Source organism: Ovis canadensis, chromosome 7 (genome assembly GCF_042477335.2).
Source record: "Ovis canadensis isolate MfBH-ARS-UI-01 breed Bighorn chromosome 7, ARS-UI_OviCan_v2, whole genome shotgun sequence".
NCBI lineage: Eukaryota > Metazoa > Chordata > Mammalia > Artiodactyla > Bovidae > Ovis > Ovis canadensis.
The window spans coordinates 71,573,575-71,590,901 of NC_091251.1; the positions used below are offsets into that span (position 1 = coordinate 71,573,575).

General features: G+C 35.0%; 1 protein-coding gene across 1 annotated transcript in view; it reads left to right on the forward strand.

Annotated features, from left to right (window-relative positions):
- The window catches only part of SECISBP2L (SECIS binding protein 2 like), a 53,246-nt gene that overhangs the window by 9,369 nt on the left and 26,550 nt on the right, over positions 1 to 17,327 (forward strand). Inside the window, exons 3-11 of the mRNA XM_069596535.1 lie at positions 995 to 1,319; positions 2,932 to 3,067; positions 7,671 to 7,903; positions 8,191 to 8,215; positions 8,574 to 8,689; positions 14,030 to 14,164; positions 15,595 to 15,675; positions 16,201 to 16,368; positions 16,641 to 16,782. Coding sequence (XP_069452636.1) covers positions 995 to 1,319; positions 2,932 to 3,067; positions 7,671 to 7,903; positions 8,191 to 8,215; positions 8,574 to 8,689; positions 14,030 to 14,164; positions 15,595 to 15,675; positions 16,201 to 16,368; positions 16,641 to 16,782 — 1,361 coding nt within the window. The remainder of the gene's footprint in view (positions 1 to 994; positions 1,320 to 2,931; positions 3,068 to 7,670; positions 7,904 to 8,190; positions 8,216 to 8,573; positions 8,690 to 14,029; positions 14,165 to 15,594; positions 15,676 to 16,200; positions 16,369 to 16,640; positions 16,783 to 17,327) is intronic.

Below are 17,327 nucleotides of genomic sequence, written 5' to 3' on the forward strand. Positions count from 1 at the left end.
GAAGGGGAGCCAGGGAGAGAGCTGGACTTGGCCAAGTGGTTAAGGGAATATGGGAAAGGAGTAGGAGGCCCTAGGCCTGAACTAAAGAATGGAGGTGGAATAATCAAGTCACCTACTGTAAAGACCGCCTTATACAATGATCACCTTACCCTGCGTTTTGCAGAAGGCTGTTACACTTAGTTGCTGCCATTGAATGGGAACTTTGGACTGCCATTGCTGGCAGATTCAGCAGATAGGTGTTTAACTTTTAGGCAGAAATATTGTGAGGCTGAGGGAGAGAGCTACAAATAAGAATACTCTGTACATTTAAAATTTTGAAATCCAGTGAACTGTCAGGTTAAATTTCTTTGTGTGTGTGTGTGTGTGTGTGTATGCACTCAGTCATGTCTGACTCTTTGTGATCCTTTGGACTGTGGCCACCAGGCTCCTCTGTCCATGAGACTTTCAGGCAAGACTACTGGAGTGCGTTGCCATTTCCTACTCCAGGAGATCTTGACCCAGAGATCAAATCCACAGCTCTTGGATCTCCTACATTGCAGGCAGATTCTTTACCAGTGAGCCATCAGGGAAGCCCAAATTCCTTTATACTGTCAATTAAAATTGTTATTACACATACGTAAAAACTAATTATAGCAAGGAAATTGATAAAAAATGATCTCTTTTTCAGAATTATTATGAGGCTATAGTTGGCGCTAGTGGTAAAGAACCTGCCTGCCAATGCAGGAGACTTCAGAGTTGCAGGTTCGATCCCTGAGTTGGGAAGATCCCCTGGAGGAGGGCATGGCAACCCACTCCAGTATTCTTGCCTGGAGAATCCCATGGACAGAGGAGCCTGACAGGCTGTGGTCCATAGGGTCAGAGAGAGTCAGATAAAACAGAAGCAACTTAGCACATTTTATACTGTTATTTTCTTTTATTAAAATAAGTTGAAAATTTGTATTATTTTCTGACATGCATGTCAATAGATTTGTTCTTTTCTGATTTGGTTTTACAGACAGTTTCCATTATATAACAATGATATACGATGGCAACAGCCTAATCCAAACCCTGCTGGACCATACCTTGCTTACCCCATTATATCTGCTCAGCCACCTGTTTCTACAGAGTATACATATTATCAGCTGATGCCAGCACCATGTGCACAAGTCATGGGTTTCTATCATCCTTTCCCTGCACCTTACTCCAACACTTTTCAGGCTGCAAATACTGTCAATACTATAACCACAGAATGCACTGAGCGTCCAAATCACCTTGGACAGGTCTTCCCATTGTCTGGCCATCGAAACAGAAACAGTAATAGAGGACCAGTGGTACCAAAAGTAAGTGACCAAATTTGATTGGCTTTTGTGTTTGGTATTTCTGTTGTTAGTGTAAGTAATTGCTACTTGTATTGATTAGCCTTTACTACTGAGGTTTACTTTTTAAAAAACAATTAAGGATGTAGCATTTTTAAAATAACTTTTTCCATTGCTTTTGTTCCTCATTCTTTACATGGTGATATGATTTACAGTCACTTTCAAGTGAGAGAGTTTACATAAGCATAATGTACAAATATTTCCAAATTATTTTAATTTAGTGATAAAAATTGCATAGTGACACAGTTTTAGTAAGGGATTAGTTTGGCTCCTTTCCTAGCAGTGTTAAGTGGCTAATGTACATCTAGATATTTGTCTTCAGAAATAAGCAGGAGATATTACGGAAAAGAATATTGTGATGCATTAAGTCTCTTCAGCTTCATTGTTTTCTATTCTGTCAATTTTTAGTAGAAACAGCACTTTGTTCTTCAGAGAATGCTTTACTATATTATATGAACACAGGATCTCCTAGGGCTAAAGAAAATTAAAGATAAGTGTGCGAAATGACTTTTTGTCAACACCAGCCTTTTGACTGTGTTAAAAAAAGACACAAAGGCCTTGAAATCACAGGAGAATTGAGGTTAATTCTAGGTGTCTGTTTCTTAACTAAAAGATTACTTTTCTGTTGAAGCCATAGTGTCAAAGCAAATAAGAAAAACCAGATTTCTTCTTAGCACTTTTGAGCTAATGGAAAGCAGTGTGATTAGATGCCTTTACATCTGTTATTGTCAAGGAGTTCATGCTTTCCTAGATTGCATTAGCCTAGCCTCTTTGGTGAAAAGTCTATGCTGTCTTCCGGCATACTTTTTTCAGGTTAAAATACAAACAGGCTGCAGAAGTTGCTTTGAAAAGCTTATTAGTTTTTGTCCATGGAAACTTTCTGGGTCAAGGGAAATCCTTTGGGGATATCTGAGAATGAAAAGAAATAAGTATTGGAAGTAGACAATAGTATATAACTTTTAAGTATTGAATAACATGATTTCTCAGAGTGCATTTCCAGCATTTTAAGAAGTTATCTAAGAAGTTAAATTTGGAGTTCTTTTGTATAAATTGCTATTAAGTGATGGATACTCATATTTTTAAAAAATGAAGGAAAGGATCAGCTTTTTAATATTTTCTTTTTAACTCTAAAGCAGAAATTTCTTTTGTACTTCATTGCTCTCATGAAACTAAAATTGAGCTTTTGGATAAGTTACCACCCTTTTTACTGATACTGCCTTTTTAAATAAAAATTTAAAACCCTTATTTGATGTGATTATACTCTTATTACTTATTATTAAGAAAATTTAAAATGCAAATGACAATTAAAATGAATATATCTCATTAATTATAATAGTATTAGTGGTTATTTGAAAAGTAGTGTATAAATGTGTATATAATACATTATATAGCCTACTATGATTGGCTGTAGATAATTTAATGAAATTCTAACACAATAACCCTGTTTCCTCATGGATTGAGAGTCACTCATTTGTAGCCTACATTTAAGTATATTTTTAAAGGATGTATTGATATATTTTATAATGTTTATCAGTACATTGAATACGATTTTAATTTTTTTTTTTACTTCAATCAGCAACAACTTATACAACAGCACATAAAAAGCAAAAGACCACTGGTGAAAAATGTAGCTATTCAGAAAGAGACAAGTGCAGTAGGTCCCGATAATCGATCAAAAATTGTGCTACTGGTAGATGCTTCACAGCAAACTGGTAAGGCAAGATTTTTCTTATGTACATACATCATAGATTTTAAAATATTTTTTATTTTATTGAAATTTATAGTTGATTTACAGTATTGTGTTAATGTCTGCTGTACAGCAGTGACTTCATTTATACATACATATACAGTACATTCTTTTTCATTGTGGTTTATCATAGGATATTGACTATAGTGTTCTGTCCTCTACAGTAGGGCCTTGTTTATCCATTCTATATATAACAGTTTGCATCTGCTAATCCCAGACTCCCAATTCACCCCTCCCCCAGCACCCCCCCCCTCCACACGCTTCAGCAACCTCAAGTTTGTTCTCTATGTCTGTATACATTGATTTTTATCTGTTGTTATGCATTGACTTTGTAATTGTAGACTCTACCACTTTTTAGGATTTTGGACTTTCAGTCTTCTGTTTATCCTGCTACTTTGTGAAATTCTTTAGGAAAGATAAAACAGTCCCATGTTCTTAAAGTTCTTTCAACTTGGGTGCTGGCTTACGTAGTTTTGAGCAGAATTTGAGGTTTCCTTATCTCCCTTTAGTAGTGAAGCAGTTCAGAAATCGGAGATGGAATTTTGAAGAGATTGTAGAAATTTGAGGGACTCATTTTGGTAGAAGTTAGAATTGTACATATTTTATTTTTATTTTTCATATGTTTTTTAATAACTAGATTAAAATTACTTTTAAAACATTCTATAAATATCTTTAAGAAGATCTTAACAAGTTTCGTGCACCTTATTGTAGCATAAGATCTGAACCAGACCTGTTAGCGGTAACATGTATCCTCAAACAAGTAAGAATTTTGGGCCAGTTGTATATCATTTTGTTAAAACTTTTTAGAGGACTGTGTAAACATTAAAGTAAAAAGCTTTATCCTGAAAATAGGTAAGAATTAATAAGTAGTTTTAAAATTCTGTTTTCCAGTTATATGTGAAATTTCATTTTGTAGCCTTGATATTTAGCTTAGTAGCTATAGAGTAGATAGCTGTCTTCTCTCACTCATTGTCATTTAAAAATCCTTACTAATGATCCAGGACTAGATCTATTCAAAGGCATGTTTGCTTTTTACCCTTTACAGTTTTTACAAAAATGCTGTCTGTCTTGAAATGAATTAGATGGTACATACTTTCTTTCATTTGTACTCTACCTTTTATGTTGGACATCCGTTCAGTTATCCTTTGACAGTTCCTTAGGTTCATTAGAAGTAAGAAAGAATCTGGGAATCAGTTAAAAAACAGCTTGCTGGTAGTACAATCATTGTATGGTCTGTAGGGCATACAGTGATAAGATTAATGGACTGACAAATGCTTGGAATGGTTTATGATAAAGAGCCATAAGGTAGTATGTGACAAAGTTCTGTAATGTTTTGGTTATTCCTAGACACAGTGACCCATTTCTACATGCTTTGAACCCTAGAATACTCTAACGTCTTTGGTTTGCTCATTAAGTGACCACAAAGACAACCTTCTGAATCTCAAGAATTAGAAAGTAGAAAGATGAAGAGAAAATTTGAGTAGAAGATTATACCTTCCATCAGTATTCTTATTCTTCAGGTTGTTCTCAATGTATCAGGATGAATTGATGTCAGTTATAGGTAGAATGCAAATTATGGTTTAAGGAATTTGTAATACATTTTTACTCTTGAACACAAGCTTGTATTATTTAAAAGAGTTTAGTAAGATGGCTAGGTATAAGATAACACACAGAAGTTAATTATAGTGTGTTACCAACAATCAGAATTTAGGAAAAGATATCATTTACAATAGCAACAAAAATACAGTTTCTGGTATAAACCTGACAAAGTATAAGACATTTATACTGAAAACTAACTTTATTATAGGACATTTTAAAAAACCTAAATCGGTTGCTCATTCAGGATGATTTGATGTTGCAAATGGCATTTTTCCCTTTGGTAATCTACAAATTCAGTGCATTTCTGATCAAAATTCCAATGGGGATTTTTTGAGAACTTGACAAACTAATTTCTAAAATAAAAGAGCACTGATCTGAAAAGAGCCACGACTTCCCTGGAAAAGAACGTTTCCTCTTGGGAATTTCCTGGTGAGTCAGTGGCTAGAACTCTGCATCTGCTTTGGGGAGCATGGGTTCAGTCCCTGGTTGGGGAATTAAGATCTCACATGCCATGTGATATGGCGAAAAAAATAAAAATTTAAAAAAAAATTGTTTTTAATTAAAAGCATTTTTAAAAGTATTAAAAGAAGAATTTTTTCTTCTAGATAGCAAGGCCTACTAAGCCATTTATTTTTTATAGGCTTATATAAAAATATATAAAATACAGTATACAAAAATTAAACAGAACAGAGTCCCAGAAACGGACCCATGTACGTGAAAACATATACAAGGAAAATATCAGAGATAGCATTACAGACCCTTAATGTATACATCGTGCAAATCTTGTTTTTAATTAATTATTTAATTGATTGATTAATTTTTATATCATGCAAATCTGTTCCAGATGGATTAAGGACTTAAATGAGAAAGCCACATGTAGAAGAAAATATAGGCAGATATCTTTATGTTTACATGGATAAAACTATTTATAAAATTAAGAATTTCTATTTATCAAGAGTGAATGAAGGGGCTTCCCTGGTGGTTCAGTGGTAAAGAATCTGCCTGCCAGTGTAGGAAACTCAAGTTCAATCCCTTGTCCAGGAACATCCCACATGGCACAGAGCAACTAAGCCTGTGCCACAACTTTTGAGCCTGTGCTCTAGAGCCTAGAAATGCAACCACTGAGGCCATGAGCCACAGCTCCTGAAGCCTGCACGCCCTGGAGCCTGTGCCCGGCAACAAGACAAGTCGCTGCAGTGAAGTGTGAGCACTGCAGCTGCAGGGCAGCTCCCAGTAGCCACATCTAGAGAAAGCACACACGTGCAGCAGCAAAGACTTAGCACAGCCAAAAGGAAAAAAAAAAGTGAATGAAGGAACAAGTCACAAATCTTGGAAAGGATTTTACCATGTATGTAAACTGACAAAGGATTAGTATGAAGACATATAAAGAATTCATAAGAATCAGTAAGAAAATGATGTCACCTTGTGCTCAGGGCCCCTGGAATGCAGTGCTGCCAGGGGACTGAAACACTTTGGCAGAACTACAGGAATCTTTGTTTTGACCCAGTTGGCCTACTGAGGACAGTGTATCCAAATGGAATCTCCTCTCAGAAAGAAAAGGAACTGTTTGATTAAAGGTGTGTATACTGCAGCAGCACACAAAAAACCGCTGAAAACTTCTCAATGCCCAGTAACAGGCAACAAGTCCAAAGAGGTGCCCAGGACATCCACTCAGTGGACTAATGTGGAACCTTGATAGATTATAATTAACAAAGAACATGTGTATAATTAAACAGCACAACTAAAAATTACATTGATTCTGTATAAAAGTTATATATAGAAAAACTGTGATTGTGAGAAAAGGGTTGTGGGGAAAATTTATGTAGTAAAAGGAATTTTAGTGGTGTGCTGGGTTGGGAGGAGTTGGTAAGAGGTCTTGTTTTAAAATGTCTTGTAATTACAATTTGTGAAATACAACGAGAAACAGGCAACTTAGTAGAAAAATAGAAATCAAACAATCCAAAAGTAAAACTAACAAGTATTTCACAGAGGGGGAAACATGCATGGCTGTTCCCAGCCTCATTATTAAGCAGGAAAATGCAAATTAAAATCTGCCATGAGCCATCTTTTTATACCCAGCAATTGGGAGAAATTACAGCCTAGAGGACAGTGTCTAGCATTTGGTGAATATGTGCACCATGGGGTTATTTATATCCTGCTCTTAGAGTGCAAACTGTTTTAACCACCTTTGAAAATGATTCAACATTACCAAGTAAAGTTGAACATTACATGTAACCCCTAAGCCTATCGATATTTACCTTAGAGAAACCTTCATGTGCACACGTACATACTCTTACATCTATATAAGAATGTTTACAGAAGTACTGTTGTTGAGAGCAAAACCCCAGAACAACCCAAGTGTCCCATCAGTGGTACAAAGGACAAAGGCACTCTGGTATATTCATACACAGGCACTCTAGATTTCAGTGACCTTAATGCATTATAGCCACATGCATCAGAATCTCAAAACCAATCAACATTTGAGGGAGAGAGCAGCGGCAGGGGGAGGCAAGTCACAGAATAATGTAGATGTGTGATTCCATTTTTATAAAGGTAGAATTGCAAAAGTACATAATTTATGTGTTGGAAATACAGAAGTCCACAGTAAATCTACTTTAAAAAGTGAGGGAGTGATAAACACAATTCCGAATAGCCTCTGAGGGAGGAAGAGAATAAAGTGGTGGAGGAAGCATGCAGTGGACTTCAAAGGATTGGTGATGTTTAAAGGGATGATAGTGGTTTGTTTTAATTATATAATATTAAATACACAGTTATGCAGATACTCGCTTCATAATAAATACGTGTTATAAAGCAACTTGTCAGGAACATCTTTTGCCAATCTTTTCAAGAAATTTCCTCCTGTTTTCTTTGTTTACAAAGTTAGATATTGTTCTTTTCTTACAGTTTTAATGATAATTTGAAAGAATTGGTCGGCTTGTTCCTCATGTCACACTTTGCTTGCCTTACAGACTTCCCATCAGACATCGCAAACAAATCTCTCTCCGAGAGCTCTGCCGCAATGCTCTGGAAGGCCAAAGGCAGGAGGAGAAGAGCCTCCCACCCGACTGCCGAGTCCTCTAGTGAGCAGGGAGCTAGTGAGGCTGACATTGACAGCGACAGTGGCTACTGCAGCCCCAAACACAGCAACCACCAGCAGCCTGCTGCGGGGGGGTTGAGAAATCCCGATTCTGGCTCCATCAGTGTATGTGACGTTACTTTATCTGCTCATCTGTCATCTGTGTCACTGTTCTTTGTCTCTTTGCCTAAAGCTGAAGTATCTATTTGCATTAATAGTTCCTATAATACGATGGTTAAAACTGTTTTGTATGTTTTACTATTAATATAAAAATACTTAGGGAGAAGTATTTTTGCTAAGATTATAGTAAGCGTGCTTCACAGTAGATGGAATTGTGAAATGTTTTACAAGGTATATGGTGTTTACTCTTAAGCAGAAAATAATTGTCTTTTTTTTGTTGTTTCTATTTTTAGCATGTGGACTCATCTATATGTGCAGGTACTTATTTTCTACATAGTGTTTTTGCTCTATTTTCTTCTCTGTCCATGTCACAGTTTTGCTTTTAAGCATGAAGCTTGCTGATGCTGCAAAAAAAAAAAAAAATTAGAAGTCTTTGAAAGAAATGCAAGTTAATTTGAAAATATGGTTTTGTTGATGAAGTTGGGAAAATGTCAGCTGGAGGTATTCTGCAAGTTGACACTTAACATTACCAAGAACTGGAATGCCACTTAAAGTTTATGGAAATTTTCCAGTGTTACATTTAGAATGACTGAGTTTCAACACATGATGTTAGGGGGCACTTTAGGTTTTGGCATCTTTATAATTAAATTATATTTTAAAATCTCATTTATTATAGGTGGTGTAAATTGGTCTAATGTCACTTGCCAGGCAACTCAGAAAAAACCTTGGATGGAAAAAAATCAGACATTTTCTAGAGGTGGAAGGCAGACTGAACAAAGAAATAATTCACAGGTAATTTGGATTAGGTTGGAGAAATAGGTGTGAGATAAATTATTATAAATTGTGGCTTTGAAGAGCAATGTCCTTAATTTTTGTCGATGCATGTTGTGTTTAACATGGTAATCTGTAACTTTGAAGTAGTTTAGCGAATAAAACTATTATTTAAATAATGAAACAAAATGGTAACATGTTGAATAGATGGGATATATGTTGTACCATTTTCTACTTTTCTCTATTTAAGAAATGTATTTGGATATTTTATAACTTAAAAAAAGAATTCAGCCCTGCTTCATCTTTTGTGACTTTTTCCTATCTATATAAAAAAACATAAAGCATATTAATGCCTTAAATATTGTTTTTTTTTGACCTTCAGGACTGCAGCCTTGTCCATGTCTTTACTTGACTATAAACACCACAAACCATGCTTGGTGCTTGTTGCAGTACCACAGTGATGGCCACCTCATGCTATAATGTGGCCAGACTGGGTAGCTTCCTGGGTTTGGGGAGCAAGATTTAGCTGAAGTACAGCGGGGCAAGTTATATACAGCCACAGGCTTCCAATAACTATCTTTCTGCATTGGTTGTCTGTGAAATCAGGGAGGCGTTGATTGGTCAGTATTTTTCCTTTTTTAATGTTTAGATAGCATTCTTGGATTTCTTAAATCTTGTTAATAGGAATTAAAGTTACCATATGAGTAGATCTAGATGAACTGAAATAAAAGTAAGTTAATAATGGATTGAATAAACCAAATACTTGCCTGTGCCTTTGCCTCCCTGAAATGAAGTTCCCTAGCATTAATTATGCTGTCAGGAAAACAAGTAGAATAGTGCCCTCTTCCCTACAGTTACTGCAAAAATGAGTCATTGTTGTTTGTGGCAGGCTTGTGAAGCAGTCTAGCTTTATTTGATCAAAAACAAAAGAGCTGAAACAAGAATTGTTTATATAGACTAGATAAACAAAATCTGTGGAATGTTTGGTCAAGTACTAAAATTTTATCTTGAAATTGTAACTGCTAGACCTGCCAAGCTTGCAGTCTCAGCATTGGTACTTTTGGTATCAGTAGTCCACTAGAGAGTAAATAATACTGATACAGAAAAATATTTTATCTCTGCCTCAAAGCTAATGAGAATGGTGAAAAAACACAAAACAGAAAATAATGGAAATGCATAAACATTTGTTTGTTTTGTATCTCTTCATTCCAAAATAACTGAAGCCAGATGTTGAACAATGTGTTTTCTACTTCTGAGGCTTTGTTATACTTTTCTTAAGTGTGCAGTTGTTTGATTTTTTGATAGGCAAAATCTTTTTTCTTTTAAGTCAAAATATTTTCCCTTTGCAATCTCTGATTGTTTAAGGCTTAAAAAGCCTTTTAGAAATGTAGTAAATACTCATTTGTATTTTCTGCTACTTTTTTACAGTGTAACGTTTTCAAAACTTTTTTATCCAAGGTTTTCTTTTGAAGCGTGGTACAACATAATGATGTCAATTTTCACAGTAGTTAACCAGTTAATCTTAATGTTTTAATATATTAATTTTTTTCTGATTTACTCTTTTAGTCACCTGCTGGTCTCTTATGTTTTAGGTTCTGTTTTTGAGCTTTTTTCCCATTTATTATTAGATGTGTACACCTGTACCAAGTGGTTTTAACTACTGAACAGTGACATGATTTTTTAATACTTTTACCAGCGTCTTAACATTTGAAACAGCAGGTTTTTTTCTATACTCTGTTGTAGCCTTAATTGTAAATGATAGTCTAAAAGTTTAAGTTTTATTTTTTGAATAAATAAAAATGGTTTTATTTTGTGAATAGGTTGAAAAAAATATATGAAAAAGGTTATACAACAGACACTCTCATTTGCATCCGGTCTCCACATGTGTTCTCTTCCTTGTACCTGTGTATTTGCCCAGAGTCTCTTCATGTCATTATAAGTAAATGTATAAGTATGTATCATGTTTTATTCATTCTGTTCTGTGCTCTGTTCACATCTCTTAACAAAGTAGATAGATATTTTGTTAGAGATATTGCTTTATTATTTACTTAGAGGGTTTCTGCACTTTTTTTTTTTTTGAGCAACTCCTAATGTTGTTGGGGCTTTCTTTGTAGCTCAGTTGGGAAAGAATCTGCCTGCAGTGCAGGCGACCCGGGGGGTTCGATTCCTGGGTTGGGAGGATCCCCTGGAGAAGGAAATGGCAACCCACTCCAGTATTCTTGCCTGGAAAATCTCATGGACAGAGGAGCCTGGCCAGCTATAGTCCATGGGGTCACACAGTCAGACACGACTTAGCAACCAGACCACCACCACCACCTAATGTTGATGCATCCTTGTTATTTTCTGGAGTCCTGTTGATGGACACTTTAACTGTTTATAAACTGTTGCTATTGTAGACATGCTGCAGTGTTATTTTGAAATCTGTGTGTAGAGCAGTAGAATATATTCCTGGATAAGTATTGCTGAGTGAAAAGGTGAAGTCATCTCTGTTATTTGGTAAATATCACCAGATTGTGCCATTTTGCATTCTTAACAGTAATGTGGAGAGTGCTTATTTCCATAGAGCCTCAGAAACCATGTGTTTTCAAGATTTTGGATTGGTGCCAGTTAGGAGGAATAGTGTATTCATGTAGTTGAGCATCTTTCCATATGTTTAAGGACCATTTGTACTTTTCTGTGAACTTATGTTCTTTGCCCATTTATTGTGTTTTGACCTTTTTCTCTGTTTTTGTACATTTTTAAATCATTTTGATCAAGCTCTTACCAAATTTAAAGAAATTTTAAGAGCCTTAAGTGTTGTATGAGTTGCAAATATTTTACTAGATTTTCATTTTTATTTTTGACTTTGCTTAATAATTGCCATGCACAAGTTTGTTTTAAATACTATTAAGGAGTTGATTTTTTATAAAGAAATTTGTCTGATTTCCTCCAATGTGTTTATGCTCTTGTGTTTTTTACATTTAAATCTTTATTCCATTTAGAATTTGTCTTAGTGGATGTTGTGAGAAAGGGGTCCTATTTTGTGTTTTTCATGTGGCTACCCAAATCTCCCACCACTGTGAATTGACAGGTCCAATCCATTACTTCATCTATTTAAGATAGCCACCTTTATCACCTATTAAATTTCCATATATTTTGAAGTCTTGTTTCTGGACTTTCTGTTTTGTTGTTTGGTTGTTAAATTAATCTATCAGCTTTAGGAGAATGGACATCCTTTATGATGTGGCATCTCTCTAGAAAAAAAATACGGCATTCTCTTTTTGAGTCACCTTTTTGTGTTCTTTAGAAGTATTGTATAGTTTTCTGAAAACAAATTTGTACATATTCCCCATATGTTCTTAGTGTTTTTCTTTTTGTTACGTAAACTTATGAAAACTTAAACCTTTATATATTAATTTTATGCTAGTCATTTAAGAATCTTAATATGTATTTGTTGTTTCTGCTTTGTTCTCTTCTGTATGCCCAGTCTCTGTTAACAGAACTCTTCAGAAGAACTTAAAAAAACAAAGGTTCATTTCAGGAGGTTATTGAAATACTTGCCTATTTGATCCCCATGAACTTTGTTGGAACCATTCGTTGGGGATTTTAATTTAATCCTCAAACTTTGTCTCCAAGAATTAAGTTGCATTTATTTTTTAAAAGAATTGTTTTTGTGTTTATAACAACATTATATATTAACTGTGGTTTACAGGAAGGCTAACATTTTGATGGAATGCTGTTTGGAAGGTAGATTTACATTTACTTTTTTGTGATAGTGATTGTACAAAGGAATGAAGATTTCTACTCAAGAATTGTTCTCTTGCTTCCTATTCATCCCTATGTTGGGGCTTGATTTTTAGTACTCATTTCAGTGTGAATAATTTATGTGAGTTAAGTCATTTCTTTGGTACCTGGACATTGTAATTGTGTTTGTTTTGCCATCCTTGTGTGAGCTTCTTTTCATGAATCAATTAAAAAAATATTGTATTATGAAAATCTTTAAACAGACATTAAAGTTGAAATAATTTTATAGAGAACATTCATTGCTAGATACTATCAAAGATTTTTCTAAAATTGGCTTCATCACATGGTATATTTTTCTATCCATCGCTGTATCCATCTTCATGAGTCTGTTTTAAGATGAAGTGAATATTTAAAACCAAGAATCTGCTGGGTCCCTGGAAAATTAGTCTCATTTCTTAACAGGTGCTTATAGGTTATAGGAAGTAGCCCCATTTTCATAATAGATCCTCTAAGGAAGAATTACATTTACTGTATGACTGTGCTCTAGCTTATATAGTTATGCCGTACAGCCTACTTCCCAAGAGAGTGTAGAAGTTCTGTTTCTTATTGGCAAGCCTTTTTAGACCGGTTGGTTAGCGTGAGAATTGCCAGGTGCTTCCAGGGCTTTGTGTGCATATTTTTGATTTCATGTCCAAAGCCTGTATACCAGCACCTACAGTCCAGGTCCACTTCAAGTTCTGTTCATTATGAGGGTTCTTGAGTAATTGGTGAAGAAGACTGTACTTTCACATCTTCTCTAAAGTGTCCTGGTTAAGAAGGGCGTTTCGTATAAGTTGCATTGGGTACTTAAGAGAGGGAACTTAATTGTCTTAAGATAATGCTTTTTCTTATTTCTTAGGATTAAAAAATATGAAAGCTGCAGATATTAAAAGATCTAAAATAGTTTTTTATAAAAAGGTAATGCCTAGTTTCTCTCAATGGTAACATCATTCAAAACTATAGTGCAATGTCACAACCCCGATATTTACATCAATGTAGTCAGAATTCAAAACAGATCCATTACTACAGGGATCCCTCATGTCACTCTTTTATAGCCAGACTCCCTTCTTTTCCTCACCAGCTTCTCCTTAAACTCTATAATCCACTAATGTGAATCTACTAATCTGTTTGTCCATTTTATGATTGTGTCATTTCAAGAATGTTGTATAATATATATCAACTGATACAGTCTTTTTAGGATTGACTTTTTTCACTCGTGTGGTTTTCTGGAGATTCCTACAGATAGTTATATCAGTAGTTTGTTTTTATGATCACCTACTGTTTTATAGGGTGAATATACCACAGTGAGTTTAGACTCTCATTGAAGGACATCTGGGGTGTTTCTTGCTTTTGGTATTACAAATAAAGCCAATATAAGTGTTGATGTATGGGTGGGTGTAACATGCACTAAGTATCACATTTTTGTGTTTTCATTATATTTACCTAATTTGTCAAAGTTTTAACCTTTTATAATAAATTATATACTTTATGAAAATTTGTTGAGTTGTATACTTTTGGGTACGTTTCTGTATGTTATACTTCAGTAAAACATTTTACTTAAAAATAATACGTTTTCCCCCTCCTTTGGGGTTTATTTAGGTTGGATTCAGATGCCGAGGACATAGTACTTCCTCAGAAAGAAGACAGAATTTGCAAAAGAGACAAGATAATAAGCAGTTAAACCCCGGTCAGTCTCACAGAGGCGACCCAAATTCTGAGTCTTTATATTTTGAGGTACTTATTTCAAACTATAAATTGTTATAGCAAATGTTCCCATTAAGAAATTAATTTTTATTACATTATGATAAGTACTTTTTTATGTCTTAACCCATCACTGCTGTTAGATTGTAAGTTACCTAGAAGTATAGACTCACGTTTTTTCTTGGTTATATATAGTTAGTCTAAACATTACCTTTATTAATGTTTATTTTAAAATTTTTGTCATGAATATTCATCATTTTGAAGTAGCATGCAGAGATAGAACTTAATTTTATATGACTTTCGCCTAATATGAATCTTCTCCCCATCTTTAATTATCAGTGTTCAGTCTATTTTGTTAAGGCTTTCAAATTTGAAAATAGTTAAATCTGGTTAATTTGTGCTGCTAGTCAGGGAAATCTTGAGAAGGAAGATAAAAGGCTATTTTACTCTCTCTAATAGGCAGACAGTTTATATTCTAATGGCAGTGTTTTTATTACTTATTCATCTAACTGGCACTCATTGGGGGCCTGTTATGTATTTAGTAAGGTGCTCTGCATGATACATTAAAGTGAATAAACACATTACCCTTAGGGAGATTACTGTGTAAAGAGGAATGTAGGTATGTACACACCTGGTAATTCTTAGGTGTGGTTAGAGTTGAAAGGAGTAGTAAGTTTTGGGTTTGAGGCAGGATAGGGTTAGCATTTGGAATAGGTTTTAAAGAATGAGTAGAGTTTGTGTCAAGATGGTGATCAGCATCCCAGGTAACTCATTTGAATAATTCATTTTTGTTAACATAGTTTCTATAAGATGGCTTAATGGTTGCATTTTAAATATACTAGAAGCCAGAGGCTAGAGATGAATAATATGTTACATAAGCTTGATAATTGCCCTAAAGGACTTGAGAGTGCATCTGAATGGTACCTATGGCAGATTCTTTATTTACCCTTAATCATGATTCATTCCATAGTTATATCTAAAGATATTAGATAATTTTGAGTGTAAAGGAGGATATTGGTTAAGAAATTACTCTGAATAGGGAATTTATTTTTATTTTTTAACTTTTAATCTTATTGCTAGGTATATGTAGCAGTGGGACAGGAATTACATTAATGAAATTCATATTAAGCCATTTCTTTAAAATCCAAATTATGTGAAATGTGATAAAAATCCTTTTTGAATTTCTTATTATTTACCTTGGGTAGAATTATTAATAAAAATGGAGTTGTAGATACAAAAATCCAAAGGATGATGTGTGGATATGTCTTCATCCTTGAATAATTAATTTAGCTTTGTGTTAGCCTATGAGAAATGAGACTTCCTTTTTAAGACTGACTTAAAATAGTTCAATACTGAGTTAATTACTTCCCTGTTTCTCGTTACTCTCAAGCATTATAAAAGGTTGTTCTTAAGAATTTATTGCTTTGGACTATGTTTTTACTTAAAATGTGGAACTATTTCAGGATGAAGATGGATTTCGAGAACTAAGTGAGAATGGAAATGCTAAAGATGAGAATATGCAACAGAAACTTTCTTCAAAAGTAGTAAGTGACTTTTAAAAATGATAAGTAAAATGTATGAATGTCTTTTGAGACATGATTGTGTTGGAAAGAAATACTACAGGGAAGTATAAAGACTTGGGCAGATGGTATTGAAGAAACACCGTGTTTAGTACTGATTTAGTATTTTCAGCGTGGCCAGAACAGACACTGTCCTTTGAAATCCGTAGTTTTATCAAAGAAGTTAATACCATTTATTAAACGACATCATGCAACATACAGCCCATGCTAAAATTTCCCTAGTTGTGAAACTTTACGTTGGAGTGCTTCTGTTTTAGTACAGAACCCAGACGGTTATATCACCTTCTGCAGAATGCTGCTTTGTCGCCGTCATTTTCCAGTCTCCCGGCCTAGAGTGGTCCTGCCACCTCACTCTGTTCTTTATGACACTGAATCTTTTGAACAGTCTAGCCCCGTTATACTGTAGGACTTCTCACATTCTAGATTGTCTTTCCTTATGATTAGATTTTTATGGAATCCCTAAAAAATGTTTTTCTCTGGTTATCATAGTTGGATGATTTACCAGAAAACTCACCAATCAATATAGTTCAGACTCCAATTCCCATTACAACCTCAGTTCCTAAACGTGCAAAAAGTCAAAAGAAGAAAGCTTTAGCAGCAGCCCTTGCCACTGCTCAAGAATATTCAGAAATAAGTATGGAGCAAAAAAAACTACAGGTATGTATTCATTTTTATGAATAAATAGGTAGTTTTATTTGGTAGGTTTTGGGGGAGGGGTTGGATGGAAGAGTGACAAATACAGTTATCTTAAATTGCCACTTTTTTTCACCTTATCTCCTGGCTTGCAGGATCTTAGTTCCCTGACCAGGAATTGAACCCACACCCTCCACGTGAAAGCGTGGAGTCCAGACCACTGGACTGCCAGGGAATTCCCTTAAATTGTCACATTTTCATACTATAACAAAAATGTTTTCATGTTTATCTTGCAGGAAGCTTTATCAAAGGCAGCTGGAAAAAAGAATAAGACACCTGTGCAGCTAGATTTGGGGGATATGTTAGCAGCTCTGGAAAAGCAACAGCAAGCCATGAAAGCACGGCAAATTACTAATACCAGACCTCTGTCATATACAGGTAATATCATTCATCTGAGCAATGTGTTATTTGACTTTGGTAATATATTTTGGATATTGTTAATCTAAATTATATATACCTAAAAAAAAATCCAAAGTCTAATTACTCAGCAGCTCCTCTCCTGCCACACTATTACCTACCTTTCATTCACCCTAACCCCTAGTCTATCTTTAAAGGAATGATCTTCAAGTATAAGTTCAAAACTCTCCAGTAACTTGGAGTGAAGCCGGAGTTCTAAGTCATATCTCAGCTGACCCTGTTACCTTTTGGCCCTCCACACCATTCTCCCTTGGCACACACTGCTTCAGCCACTTAGCCCCTGGCTGTTCCACAGACACTTCTAATGTGCTTTTAGCGCGGTTCTTTAGGCTTGCTCTTTCCTTTACCTGGAACTCTCTTCCCTCAGGCATCAGTATAGTGTGTTCCCTCAGGCCCTCTGGATCTCTGTTCAGATTTGCCAGTTGGTACATATCATTAACCAGCTTTGAAAGTAGCAGTAAGGACCACAAGTAATTTGGCTCTATAACTGTTAAGTTATCCAATTT